Source organism: Grus americana, chromosome 2, assembly GCF_028858705.1.
Source record: "Grus americana isolate bGruAme1 chromosome 2, bGruAme1.mat, whole genome shotgun sequence".
NCBI lineage: Eukaryota > Metazoa > Chordata > Aves > Gruiformes > Gruidae > Grus > Grus americana.
In genome coordinates, this window is record NC_072853.1 from 143,572,492 (window position 1) to 143,588,164 (window position 15,673).

Sequence of the window (15,673 nt, forward strand, 5' to 3'; positions counted from 1 at the left end):
CCACAAAAACATGAATTTTGAATACACCACACTTTTCGACCCACAAGGAAGTAAAGTAATGCTTCTTCCAACTGTGTCCACCTAACAGAACTATTAAGGATTTTTCTATTCTTCTCTGCTTGTCTGATGGGTTAATAATTAATGGGTACAACCACAGATGTAGCACAATCTCACTATGTCACTAACCTAAACTACTGGAGGAGACTGGTGGAGGCCAGTGATGAGTGGCATTCCTCAGGGGTTGATATTTGGGCCAGTGGTGTTTAACATCTTTGTTGGTGACATGGACAGTGGGATTGAGTGCACCCTCAGCAAGTTTGCCACAGGCGCCAAGGTGTGTGGTGCTGTCGACATGCTGGAGGGAAGGGATGCCATCCAGAGGGACTTTGATAGGCTTGAGAGGTGGGCCTGTGCAAACCTCATGAAGTTCAAAGAGGCTAAGTGCAAGGTCCTGCATGTGGGTCAGGGCAATCCTAAGCACAACTACAGGCTTGGCGAAGAATGGTTTGAGAGCATCCCTGAGGAGAGGGACTTTCGGGGTGTGCACTTGCAGCCGAGAAAGCCAACTATATCCTGGGCTGCATGAAAAGAAGCATGACCAGCAGGTTGAGGGAGATGATTCTCCCCCTCTACTCCACTCTTGTGAGACCCCACCTGGAGTACTGCATCCAGCTCTGGGGGCCCCAACACAAGAAGGGCATGAACCTGTTGGAGCAAGTCCAGAGGAGGGCCACAAAGCTGATCAGAGGGCTGGAGCACCTCTCCTGTGAGAACAGGCAGAAAGAGTTGGGGTTGGTCAGCCTGGAGAAGACAGGGCTCTGGGGAGACCTAATTGCAGCCTTCCAGTTCCTAAAGGGGCCTACAGGAAAGATGGAGATTTTTTTATCTGGGAGTGTAGCGATAGGACAAGGGGTAATGGCTTTAAACTGAAAGAGGGTAGATTTACACTAGGTATCAGGAAGAAATTCTTTACTGTGAGGGTGGTAAGGCACTGGCACAAGTTGCCCAGAGAGGTTGTGGATACCCCCTCCCTGGAAGTGTTCAAGGCCAGGTTGGATGGGGCTTTGGGCAACCTGGTCTAGTAGAAGGTGTCCCTGCCCATGGCAGGAGGGCTGGAACTAGATGATCTTTAAAGTCCCTTCTAACCCAAAACCACTCTATGATTCTACTGGAAAACCAGGACTGAAATGCATAAAACCGTATACTTACTACCCAATTTAGACATACCCAAAGTGCCAATTTAAAAAAGAATTAAAAAGAGAATTACAAAAGCAAAATAGTAAAGAAGGAACGTTAGTCTAATGTTAGAAGTTTTGATTACACAAAATGTTCATCTAACAGCAAACTGGAGTCAATTACCAAGATGATCTCTACTTTTCAACTGTTAACATATACAGCCTACATTCACCTCTGAGGGACACAAATAAAAATTGTCAGAGCTGAACCTGCCATGAATTGTTAGTGTGGCTTGTATTCTAAATAAGACAATTTATTTTTAACAAGAATAACGTCAGCAAATGAAATAATACATATTTCCTGCTCCTCTTCCTTTTTTTTTTTTCTTTTCCTCTGTAGTATTATGGATATTGGCACATATTTGTAAGGTAGTAACATCTGTGACTTTGCTACAGTTTCTATAAACATATTCTTTCTCTCAATTTCTTCAAAAATAAAAGCTTTCTCACCATCTCTAGCTAAGTTCATGAGTATGATTAGCTTGCTTTAAAATCTCAGAAAAATGGGTTAGGAACATCTCATGGAACATACCACACAAAATTATCCTCTTATAAATAAAACTACACTTTGAAAAGAATGTCTGAATAATCGATACATTCTTTTTTATAACACACTGAATTTAAATACTTGATTTATTTTCTACAGCATTCCTTTTTAGATGGACATCATTACCGTGAAATATTTATTCTGACAGGAGTTAAAGAAAGGTATAAATGCTGCAGCTGAATATCTGCACTGGTTTGAGATATTTTAAAAATCACAGAATATTCTTACTTTAGTCTTGCATTTTGAGGTGCTTAGTGAAAGACCCATCTCAGATAAAAGGGAAACACGATAGGTTTACTGTACATAGACAACCATAAAAATGGCTTACTCAAATGCATCAAATACTCCAACAAAAACTCAGAATAAAAATTATTCTCCAGCTCTTTTCAGTAGTAACAAATCAAGGTATTATTAAAAATATCAGAGGGCAAAACCAAAAAGAAGCAGAAACATGAACATGATTTTTCAACAACAAAAATGTTTTCATAGGATCACTGGAATCCATTAGCAAGCTTGTGCTAGTTAATGTTACTAGTCAGTGCACGAAAACTATAAAGGAACAATTTTAACTGACTGCAGTCCCCTTCCCCCCACAACATAAATTATTGACAGTGAGAAAAATGTAATGTAATAAATAACACTGAAGTGCTTTAAAAAGAGATTGCAAATGTCCGTAATTCAATATATCTCTTGTGTTTGCTACACTTCTTTTGTTAGAAATGAACACAGAGAATTGTATAATTAAAGCTTTTTCAGTGCCCTTAAAACTGTGTAGGAAAAAAGCCCGTCAGCAGTATATAACAACATTAATGACAGAGGCAAGTTTATATCATTGCTCACTGCATTCTATTCTATTTAAGCTGGTTTAAAATATAATTCCTTTTAAAAACTTTTATACTTACTGAATAGGGAGGTGTAGGCAAGGAGATTTTAGACACAACTTTTAAAATGTGCCCATTTTTTTTGTGGCTGAAGTGAAAAATTGAAGTATTTACAACTACCGAATTATTCTCATCCAAGCATTCAGTGAAAGGAAAAGGATATGGTAAAGGCACACGAGATTCAACCTCATATGTATTTTCTTCTTGGCCTTCAGTCCACAATCCACTAAACAGATTAGATGCCCAGTAGGTGCGGTAAGAATCCATTCCAAAAAATATCGCTGTTGCTCGCTTCTCAACCGTCACGTGGGTATTTTGCACTAGCTAGGCTGGTTTTAGAAATTTCTAACAGGAATTTGTAACAGAACGCACACATTTAACAGTCTGAAGACACATATCAGCACTGCCAGTGACAAACCTACTCAGAATCAGCAGGAAGCCTCAGATCACATTCTCAAGCCGAGTAATTCAGGTGTGGATTAATCCAAAATAGAGAGAGGTGCAAGAAAACTCCTTTCAGTCACTCCTAAAAGTCCTTCTTAGAGAAGTTTCAGATGAAAAAGCAACAGAAATCTTACAATAGCAGCTGGCAGGTAATTTCCAAGGCAAGGAAGCATAATTTTGTTTTACTCGCACAGGTACGCTGCAGCAGACAAGCAAGCTAGCAAAACAGAAACTAAAAATGATTTTACAACTCCACTACGGCAAATGAAAGAGAAATAGAGATATGTCATTATTTGCCTTGACTCTTGCTCTTGGAGTTAATTCAACAGGAAGTACTTTCTCAAACCCTGCTAGTTTAAAGGCTTCCTGTTAATATCTCCCAACTGAAAGACTTCAGGGGAGTGGCCTGATTTATTTACCTATACATAACACCAGCAGGTGGAATTTGAATTAATACACCCACTATATGCCTTGCTTGAAAAGATTCAAACTGCACTTGAGGGTCTCAAAGTGTGTGTTCAGACAGGTCTCAAATAGCTCCTTTGAAGATTTTTGCCAGGTTTTCCTCACTCTTTTAAGTGTATTTTAAGAAATGGTTACATGTCTGTATGCACAACACAACGGATTAAGAGGAAAGGTTAAAATCTCTTCTGCCTGTAATTAGGTTTAGATTATAAAATATTGCAGAGTAGAAAAAATAAAGCATGCCATTTCTGAATAGTTAAAAATAATTGTTGTCATCTACAAACCCTTGGTGTACACAAGGACTGTATATAATCCAGTAAGCACACTACAGACATTACAAAGCAGATAAGCTTTAACGCTTGCATAGTACATCTACAGAACAACTAGAAAAGATGTCAATATTTATCCTTAATACTGTGGGAAAATGTGTAAACAGATTAACATTTTATTAACTTTAAAAAAACCCCACCAGATATAATCATCAGGGATAAATCAATATTTGTATAATCCATATTAATGGAAAAAAAAAAAAAAGTGTGTGTATATGTTTGAGCCAAAACATAGCTCTGTTGCTGGTATTGGCAAGGTCTCAGCTACAAAGCTATGAAGGGAAAATAAACTCTCTTGATCAATTGACAATAAATAAAAATAAGCTGCTTAGAATACACTGAGTACTTTCACTGATATTATGAAAAGTAAATACTTACTGCAAAAATATCAGTCACAAAAGTAAAATAATTCAGGGCTATGTATAAAACTACTGCATTTAAAGATCAGCAGCGAAATGTTCAGAAAAAAGAAGGGCCAGTTAGAATAAATAATTGACAATACTTTTATAATCACAGCATGAATTCTTAATTACTGTAAAACTTTGAAGTTGTTTTTCTTTGTCTGTATCATCTGCTCTTTAAATGCAAGATGTCCTACAAATGCCTATTTATTTTTAAGAACTCCCTATATGAGTATCTGTGTATCCTTTTTCATTATTATGTAATGCTAGGCCTTAAGCTGAAAAAAGACCTCAAAAAGTCAAACATCTTTTTTTAATTGAATTCATGCTCAAACAGAAGAGAGCTGTTGCAGAAAGAGTTTGCAAATAAACACAATGCAGAAATGGATTTACAAGATCCAGCAGACTGCTTGCTTTAGTAAGCTGGGGGGGCGGGGGGCGGGGCGGGTTCGCTGAATTTTTATTTAAATTACTTTTAACTTTAGTAAAGTCAGAAATTAGGTTTTTATCTCTTTCTTTTTTAAAAAAGAAGAAAAAAGTATCAACTTCATTTTTGAACTATTTTTCAAAAGCAACAAACACTGAAATGCTTAAAACTTTTAAAGTGTTAGCTGAATTTTCATATTACTTTCATCATCACAGATTTTTTTTCCTCCTTCATTCCCATAAGTTACGATTTGCACATTTTACACCTAGAGACGAGAAAGCAATGAGTTAAGTAATATCATTACTAGGTTAACTAATAGATGGGTCTGTAGCATAAACCACACTGTATTCTTTGAACTCTAGTTGCAAATAGATTACAGAGCTGACTTTAAAGACTGAGTTCTTCAAGAGAGCTTAAAAAGTTACGGTGAGATACAGAATATTTACTTAGATAACTTCAAATTGAGATGTACATAATCTAAAATTAAAGCCCACGACAGAAGCAATGTGATTTGAACTGATTGATCTAGGTATATAGCTCCCATTTCAATTAACAGGGAAGTACTCCAGAGACCAACTAACATCCCACCACACAAAGTACCCCGAGACCAAACAGAAAGGAGAACTCGTACACTGCTTCTTTTTTTGAGACTATTCGTGAATCACATACCTCACATAAATACTGGAGAGCCGGAGTGCAGACTCCTTTTCTGAGAGGAAAGTGGATATGTGTTTAACTGGCCATGTTTAAATCATAGTTGGAAGAGACAGTAGGAGAGCTCCTCCTTTTTGGACAGTCAATTGACTAAAATGTTCGTCAAGAGAACTGAGCAGAGTTCCCCTTAATCCTTCCTCTTCACAAGGGCCAGCTCAACATGCCCTGACGCCTCCTGTCTCATCTCTGGATTGCAGTAGAACGCAGATGACCCATATGAGCAATGAAAGGGTGCCCTAGATTGATAAACATGCCTAAATTCAGGCTTCCTCTGCACTCCAAAGCAGATTTCTAACATGAATCTAAATTCATCCATAAAGTCATGCTGGAGCAGACTTTTTGGGGCATAGGCACTTGAAGTATTGTTTCAGCTTTCAAAATGAGCCTCCAGGTTTTAGGCTTATACAAACACATTCATGAGAAAAAGAAAAAAAAATAAATGAGACACAAAATTCAAAATACCTCACTATCAGATCACCCTACCTGATTTGAAGTTTCATTGATAGCTTCCAGAAGCTTTTCAACAGCTGCCTGTAGTCGAGAACTAATATTCAGAATAAGTTCTTCATTTTCAGGATCTATTTCCATTCCACTTTCTGCAAGATGTTGGCTCAGTAGTCCTTCATCCGTTGCTCCCGACCACAAGTTAATATCATCAGCTCCCATACTATTACCATGATATGAGGAACAGGACTCTGGAAAAACAACAGTTATCTTTTCACATGGACTCTTAGAACTCCAAAATATGAAAAACCGTACATCTGACTTACAATTAGAAACACAAGTCATAAAATGATTAAAATATTTGTACTGGTCACAAAGACAGAAAGGGAAATATTACATACAAAAACTTACAAACAGGATACACAATGTGTCAACTAAAAACAAGCAGAAGGGAAAGAGAAAAGGAGATACTAACAGAGAATATTTTAGACATCCTTTCAGTATGCTTTTGGGTCTGAGGCTCATCTTCAAACCTCTGTTACTATCAGTAACCCTTACTACTTTGAATAACTTGCAATAGTAACCTGCAAGATTGTCTTTAAAATAAACCAGGTAAAAAAACCCCAGACTCTCAGTCCCCATTTCATGGATGCCCGGCTATGTTAGTGTGCACTAACAGAAAACTGTTTAAGTTGGTGATTCGAAGGTATAGACTCGAGCGAGTAAAGACACGCACGTAATTCGGACAACTTCTCAGGACAAACAGACTAGAATACAGAACATAAAAATTCAGAATTCCTATCAGTGAACTGAAAACTGATTAAAATGGGTGGCTGAACAAATCAAGTGCAGTGCAGGGGACTGTAACTGTCCCTGCTGATGGGCCACCTGGCACCTGCCTACTTCTCAATCTTCCCCAGGTCCCATTCAGTTTAAGGGCATTATCTGTTCTGTCTGAAAAGCAGGAGACATAAAGTTTGCCTGTGGTATTAAACTGATAGCAATTCATCTAGAAAACAGTACATTTGCCATATTTAGAATTCAGGGCTGTATTTAAGTGAGACAAGTGAAAGCAAACTCCTGAGATGTTTTAAAATCTCACTTTCAGTATGAAGGAACAACACAGTACTACATCACGACAGTAGGTAACTATTGCTGATACCATTTTAAAAATGAAGAAGTGTTATGTCATTAGGCTGTTAGACTTGAAATGTCAGAAATAAAAGCTATTGTGGAAAGTTTTTTTAAATGACAGTTTATTTTAATGAAGTATATCTGAAATATATTTAAAATAAAATAAATGTTTTGATGTGTTGGGTTTTTTTAAAAACAATTAGATGTTGGTTTTGCTTAAGGTTTTTTCAAAAAATACCTTATTTTTGGGACACAGCAATATGACTAAATGAGTTAAGAACAGTCAATGCTCGTTTAGCAATAAAGTTGCAATACTGAGTTATCTTTCAATTTAGAGCTCCTGGTTACTCCATGAATTGTGACTGCTAAACTGGAACAGTTTGTTTAGTTACAGAAATTGATATGAAATTATAATAGGTCAGTTTTACAAGTTGCCTTTAAAAATGTAGTTAGTACTCTCATTGGATACAACTTCCTTATACTTGCTTCTGCCTCTTAACCAGGCTCATTGGAAATATGAGTCCTCTTGTTGATGTTATTTGAGCCTAGCAAGAAAGTCGGATTCTAGTTTTGAGGTTTGTTTTTAAGACTTTTTTTAACAAGTTACAACATGATTAACCACCTGGTTTACTTACTTTTATATCTGCAAACATTCCGAGAATAATATCTATGCATTTATTTCATTGTGGATGCAGCTGTATATATGACCCATATACAACAAACTAATCTACAGTGATTTTAATTTTGAAAGGTTTTGTTTTGTTTACTTTTACCTTATAATTGATAAGATTTTTTAAACGCAGATGTATTTAGTAATTTTTTTCTTCTAGGTATATCATTACTATTTCATATCTCCTTTTAGATATGTGGGATATGTTACAAACTCTTTTCACGCTCCAAAGGGAAAAAACTAGCAGCACACTATATTCATGAATGGAACGAATAACCACATGACTAGAATATACATTCACACAGCACCTCTCATCTACACAGGATTTCAAAGCACTTTCGAATACTGCACTTTGGCACTTCAGTCACAAACTACTGCAGTGGAGTAATCGTAGCAGTGGCTGGCAGTCATTTTCTGCCAGCACACTAAGTATGTGCAATGGGTTTGTGTAACACAAAGGCTTTCCCATAATATCCTAATATTGCACCCCCCTGCAGTGTAAGGAAGGCCGTAAAATGAACAATTTCATGGTTTTTATGCAATAGCATTCTGATTTTTCACCACCCAAATTTGGGTTGGCTCTGGCTCAAAATATCAACAGTGATGCAGAAGCTTTAATATCGTCAGAGTAGAATGGACCTTCATTTAAGACGGTCATCCAGCAGCATAAGTATTTCCAAATGCTGTGCCAAAGCATTGGTTAAAGACTGAGTTGAAGGAAAACATTTTCCCTACTGAGCCACTGACACACTTACTGCAGCACCTGACACTCTTTGGAGGCCACCCATCTTAAGTGCACACCAGGTAAGGCCCTGCTTAGCTTCAGAGGTCTCACAAAATAAAAGCCCACAGAACAGTAGCACAACTATAAACAAGATAAAACAATGACATAGTAGTTATTGCACAATCTAATTCTTTCTTGATGGAGTACAAATTATCTATGTAATGTTCCTGTTTTCCTTCTCAGGCTTAGCTCATAATTCACTTTCTATAATCTTTATATTTTAGTAAATTATTTGCTTGAGAGGTACAGCTGGATTGTGCAATGATGAGTATGTCAAATACAAAAATAAACATTATAAAAAATAACTGCAGAAATGTGCAGTCTGTTGCAAAATCATCTGAACTTCTGGCTGTCTGGAAACTTCTGGAGGAAAACTTAACAACAGAATGTAACCTTTCAAAAGCCAGATCCAAAATAAGTCTCTTACATTAATATTACACTAATATTATTACTTCTTGCCAGTGACCAGAACGGTACAATTTGGCCTCCAAGAACTAATTACAAGATTTTAAACTCCTGTTTTGCTTATGTCAGTTCTTTTATAATTTGCTTCCATTTCTTCTGGATAAATACAAAATAAACCAATGTTAAAACACAATTTTGTTAGATGAGAAATCTCAGAACAAAACATTATAATTTACCTGAAAAATAACTATAAAAATGAGGAAAGAAAGAACAGTCACGCGAAGTATAACTCGGCACAAGGAAACTTTACTAGTCTCAAAGATAAAAAAGGAAAAACAAAAAGTATCAAATGCACAAAAAACCTGTAATAATTCTGTTTATACTGTAGGGTTGGCAACTCAAATAGAAAAATCAATGACAAATTATAAATGTAGGTGCCCTTATTATAATTTCTACAAAGTGGCACTTAAGAACAGGAGTTGACCTTAAATGTCTTCCTAACTACAAAGTACAAATCTCCCTATCTTTTTCCCCTGAACATAGTACACAGCATCTTAGCACAGCACCTTTCCAGTAGATTTTCAGTGGTGGAAGCAAGAAATAGAAACGTTGTCAAGTTTTATTAACTGCCCCTGGCAGTTGAATGCCTAACCCTCATTTCACTAATCCTTATAATGCTGTTCAATCTCCCACCCCACCAGAACTATAAAATTCTCTGTCCTCCAATTTATTTTTTTTCAGTTGACACAAAATAATAAATAGAATATAACTGGCCCAAGTAAAAATGTCTTCTCCTTGGGTAAACTCTCTCCCTGTAACAAAAAAAAAAACCCCAAAACCAACAACAAAGGTTCACATTGTTTCCTTGCCACAAAGGTTGCAGTTCAGCATGTCAGCTGTCATGGTCCACTAAATCTTAAGAAAATTGCTTAATTACACAGTGCTTACTCAGAAATTTCAGATATAGAAGTTCTTTATGAGTTGCCAACTGCTATTTATGGAGCAAAACATATTTTGCATCATGTGGAGCTAGTATCTCAGTTTACTCCTGGGATTCCACTGAAGAATTAAGGTTAGGGGCTACAAGTTGAAAATGAATCAGTTTTTATGGCGTTTCAGCATATAAAGCTATTTACTACCTTGTTCCTGGTACACTGTTCGGAAACAAGAAGCTCAGAAAGTATGTAAGAGGGTTTAATGTTCAAGGAATACTGTCATCGCACTGGTTTCTCCACAGCAACCTGCATTACTGCAGTCCCTCTACCCAAGGTACCACATCTGAGGGAGGGGAACAGCAAAGCCTGCTGGCTCTGTCACAATGATTCCTGCTCCAAATCTCCGGATGTAATTAACTCACCAGATTACTTTGTACAAATGCCGTTCACTTCCAATGACACGTTTTATGACTGAAATTTGAACTTTACTTGCTATGCTAGAAATAAAATCCCGTGTTAGCCAATAACCTAGCAAGGTCCCAGATAAACCTCTATATGCTCTATAAATCAGGTTGTGGTTATAAGTACATGACCTTAATGATTCAGCTTTTTAAAATGCTGAAACTCAGCAAAAACAGTAAGCTGAGTTTTGCTTGTCAATAAATATGGATTACATTCAGGACAGAGAATTCACTTTAAGCAGCACATTTTTTCTATTTTATCATAGCTTATTAGATTTTTATTGGTACAAATTTATTCCTACAAATTTCCTAAGTAATTAAAAAGGAAGATCTGTTTGGCTAAGTATTAGAAAATACAATAACATGCACAGGTTAAAATATAAAAATAGTGTCTACCTACTTCTTACTTCCAGAAAACAATGGGGGGAAAATTTTCGAAGCTTTTATCCTCTCAGGCCATTCAGCAGAAGTATAGGAAATTAATACCAACAGTCCTGTTGCTGAAAACACTAATAGAATTTGACATCTAGTTCCATTTGAAGGATCAAATACTTCAGCTGATGAAACAGTACAACTGCTATTAATGGCTGTCTGACCCCAGCGGCAGAACTATGTACACAGCAAGGATGCTCTTGTATCATTTTGAAAGGAAAAAAAGAGAACTGTGAATACAACCTCAGAGAGACATTACAAACTATAAATTCACCCATTATAGCCACTGTAAGCTTGGGTCTTCTTTAATCCTCACCCTTTTCTTTGGTTTCTCCTCCTTTCATAATTATTTCTGAATGGAAGAAAACATGCAAAAAAGAATACTAGAATAAACAACCGGTATGTGAACAGCTCTATACCAAAGGAGGCATTAAAATAACAGATAAATTGCTTTGCTACCAAAGAGTGAATGCTTACATGCCTCTTCAAAATACAAGAGCAAATACAAGAGTTAAAATAATCAATGTTCACCACTAGTGGAACGGAATACAGTTCTCTTCTACTTAAGAGAGTACTCTTTCACCAGAAGACTTCACAAGAAATTAACAATACATTCCAATTACAGGGCCTGTTCTGCATTTAGACAGCAGTAGTATGAAAGCTAGGCATAAGTCTATATTATAACCACCTAAAATACCAAATAAAGTTACTTTTTTAACTGTGGTTTTCTACATATATGTAGTGCAAGTAACCCACATTAAGAACTGTTAATGGCAATAATTAGTGACAAATACAAGCATGCACATTGCTGTGCAGGAGTAGGCAAAAAGCAAATGTACATATTGTGGTGCGCGGTATGTACCTGTGCAGAGCAAACATGTAGGAGAGTAGGGAAGGGCAACAATCATGTATTAGCACTTTGTACATACAGCTGTGTATTTATTGTTGGAGAAAAGGGAGCAATATTCTCAGCAAATGCGGGAGAAAAGCAACAGTATGTGTTCTGAGAATAGGCATGATATAACTATGAACTAGGGTCAGCGAATGCACTAGGTAATACTACCATACATGTAACTGTGACAGTCTGGCATCACTGCCTTCATAACCAGAATACATTTATATTTCTTTGGGCAAGGTACGTTGTGAAAACCCCAATGCTTTTTACATACCTCAGACTATACAATGAGAACACAAAGAATTCAAAGAATATTTATAAATTGCTGGTTTTAATACAGAAAATGTATTCAAAATGCAGTTTACATAAAATTTAAAACTTCCTCAGGATACAAAAGGAGGTGGTAGTAAACTTTGAGCCTGCTCATTACTCCTTTTACCACTTGGCTGGGAGACTGTGCAGAAAATAGTTGCCAGTGGTTGAAGATACTTACTCTGAAACTGCTTTAACATAAGCAAATTCAATTCATTTCCCACCCCAAAGTAAAGTGCAAGAACACTATTTTTTGAAAGAAGTGATTCCTTCAATTATAGTAGCAGATGTTCTCAATTTCTAAGGTCTCCTGGACAAGTATCAAAAATTAAGGCTGGAAGCTTAGTTATCCAATCTAAAATTTGGGGGGAAAAGCAAAGCTTCAGAAGTCTGAGTTTTAAAAAAATACATTTCCTCACAAACACAGTGAAATGTGCAGAAAACAAAAAGTTACGAGTTTGGGTTTTTTTTTTTTAAATGAAACAGCAGTACTGTACAGACATATAAGTGCCCTTAACTTGAAAAATTCAAGAATCCTTACATTGCAGCCGTACACAATTCACCAGATAACCTGCTCTGTAGTAGACTCTTTCTTAATAATGTGATGTAGTATTTGACTTCCAGTTCTTTTTCTCACTCACAGTAGCTAAAATTCCGGCCAAAACCAGATGTATAATGTGTTTTAGGCTGAACCGATCTGTTGCACATTGCCTCCCCACAAGACCCAGGATGAATGTACACATCCTTACGCTGACTTCTGTACCATGGGTACCTAAAGGGCAATACGATAGAGCACCTATTCTTGCCCAAAAGAGAAATGGATGGACACTCTCCTTGTACAATCACAGGAAATTAAACAGAGCCTGGGAGAGTTCTTAAGACACTGGTAAGCAATTAACTACAACATTAAAATGCTCAGGCTTGTGCCAACTAGCACTCCTCCAAACAGCTGATGGGTAAAGCTTGGCAGTTAGAAAATTCCTGGAACTGTTTCCAAAAGGCTGTTTGCATGCAACCAACCTCTTTAGGAGGCTAAGGAAGCCCACAAACATATATACAAGCTGTCCCATGCCAGCTGGCCAGAGTAACCAGCAATGTCCCTCCATACATTAAGTGTACTAGTAGAGATACGGCCTTTGAAACCAGTTCCCATTCCCCGTATGTATAGAGGAAGGTGTAAAGTTGGTGCAAGATGCCATGGAGCTATGTTTCATTCTCTTTCTTTTCGCCTCCTTCAACAGGAACGTATTTGTTTTTGTATTTCTCAATCGCTTTCCCACTCTGTTGCAGGCTTTACAGCAGGACCCTGGATATGAGTCATAACTAGTTAGGGGCATGATCCAGACAGACAACTCCCGAAATGTTGTCTCTTAAGCAGAGATGTCATATGCATTCAAATGACAAATAGGGTTTTTTTAAAAAGTTTATTTTTAATTAAAAATTTCAAAACTAAGGTTATTTAAATACATAATAAAAGTATGCAAATGCTACCTGTTATGAAATAGAAAACCATACAAGCAGTACCTTTTTCATATCCCACACGGATACAGGGTTTTACTGACTCCTCTGCCTCTGTGTCCCATCCAGCTGGTTTGGAAGGCTGGACTTTCCCAGACCGATCCAGTAACCCGAGAACATGGTGACCAATTGTCTCCTCCATGGCCACAGTTGTCTTCACAACTTCTAAAAGAATCTTCATGAGTTTCTCATTAGCCTTCTGAAAAACATGCCTGTAGGACAGAAACTAATCAGTCCTTTGATTTTCTCCCCTGCTTTCAAAGTGGTTTTTATCCCTTATACACCCTTGCAACCAGGAAAAATTTGCAGCTGAAACAGTGAAATTAAGATTTCCCACATCATATACATAAATATGAAAAGCACATTTGTGTTAAAAGTCTTTTTGCAGCTCTTTTTACAAAATATATAAAAAGTCAAACTATTTATCAATATTTGTACTTTTATCTTGGTATTTTATCTAGTTAGTCTTTTAAAACAGAGGTCTACATTTGCCAGGTATTCATTATAAACTTACTCTTTTCTTAAAGTGACAATTAAAAAGATTGTTCATCTACACAGATCAAAAAAGTTACAGAATAGTCAAAAAGTATTATCAAATACAACAATTATATTCATATAAACTTATTTCATGTATGTACATGCAATGGGTATACAAATATACACCTGTATAAATGATGTATATGGTTCTATACATCATATGAAAGATATAGTAAAATAGGTTAAGATTTGTCTCATTCTTTATGCCAGTACATTGTTAGGCTTTATAAAAAATAAGACATTGATTAATCTAAAGTATGTAAATCTAGAAATATGGTTATCTAGAACAAAAAATTGCCATTATCATCAGTCAGAATAAAGCTTATAAATATTATTAATTTAACAACAAGAACATGATTCTTAACATTTTTAAAAAAATGTTTTCTTAACAGTTCTAAGCACCTTTCTTTAGAAAGAAGAGCTGAAGATGTTTCATCAGGCTTTCTTCCTCCATCTTCATCCTCAAAGATCTGCTCTCTCACATCATTTCGGTTTTCATTTTCATTCTGAGTAAGTTTTTGCAGAGGGAGAGAAGACAAAAAGGACAGAAATCCTGTCATGCCAGAATCCACATACTCTTCTTATACGTAGTAGAATATGAAATTTAAAATCTAAATTAGTTGTGTTTTGTTAATAAAACTTCTGCACCAAATTACAAATCAAGAAATACTCTTCCTACATAACATAATAAAAACAAAACAGGAAATCCAAGGCAGGGCCTATGAGAAAGAACTTTGTTATGCTGATTAAACAGCCTTTGTATTTTCTCCTGCTGTTGCTATAGCAATATGAAAATGTGAGTTTACCTGAGCAAATAGCTATAGTTATAATCCCCACCTTCAAACTGTTAAACTAGCTTCTACTTACCTTAAGTAAAAAAACCCCTATGAATACCAGTACCACTTCTTGATTCTTCAACCTGCTCTTCTCAAGAAATATTTTCCTAAAAGACGTTGGGTATATTACATAAAAAGAGTAGCAGTGAAAAGGAATCTTACTGGTTTTACATGCCATAGCTGCCAAGAAAGTCAAAGTCCATATTTACCTCTGTTTGTGTGCTGTTGTTTCGTAGCTCATAGAACAGCTTCTCTTTTCCGGGTACAGAATGTTGTTTTAATGATTCCAGTTCTTCTAAAAGCATTCTCTCTCTCTCTGCAACCAGGGTGTCATTCTCCATTGAGACATGCTAAGAAAGAAGTGTTATAGAGGCATACATAATTTTTTAAGCTTGAGTATTAGTGAGTCCTGTCACTTCTGATTTTTTACATATTTTGCACAATAAAATTTCAGTCCACTTCTTTAAATGGTTACAAAGATACTGAAAGCTTTCTAGAATGGAATACAGCTAATAAATAATTTTGGTACCTTATACCTTCTTTAAGATTTTCATATAATTTGTATCCTTTTTATGAAATACAGTGGTCGCAATGCAAATTGGAAGGTTAATTTCTAAATATTACATGCTATAGTACATGTTTTGCACAAGAAAAAAAAGATGAAAATAAGTTCTTTTTATAAAAAGCCTACACACGCTCTCTTTTAGAAGAACTATAAGTGTTCACAGCTTAAACGTAATGCAGACGTTCCTATGTGGTTCTTATGGATAAAACATCCTTGGCATTAAAAACTGGAGAAAAGCCAGCAGCATAAGTTCTACTTAATATTTTTCATCAGTTTCAGGAATTTGCAACCCCTGATGAAAG

The 15,673-nt window shown here is 36.3% G+C and overlaps 1 protein-coding gene across 11 annotated transcripts in view; it reads right to left on the bottom strand.

Moving 5' to 3' along the window:
- The window catches only part of AKAP9 (A-kinase anchoring protein 9), a 118,704-nt gene that overhangs the window by 38,327 nt on the left and 64,704 nt on the right, over window positions 1-15,673 (bottom strand). For all 11 annotated transcript variants that reach the window (XR_008575636.1, XM_054814347.1, XM_054814341.1 and 8 more), the window contains 4 exons: window positions 15,016-15,156; window positions 14,373-14,476; window positions 13,440-13,645; window positions 5,927-6,138 (listed from right to left, as the gene is read on the bottom strand). Coding sequence is in view for 10 of the 11 variants with exons in the window: in XM_054814347.1 (XP_054670322.1) it covers window positions 5,927-6,138; window positions 13,440-13,645; window positions 14,373-14,476; window positions 15,016-15,156 (663 nt within the window). In the remaining variant the exon portion in view is untranslated. The remainder of the gene's footprint in view (window positions 1-5,926; window positions 6,139-13,439; window positions 13,646-14,372; window positions 14,477-15,015; window positions 15,157-15,673) is intronic.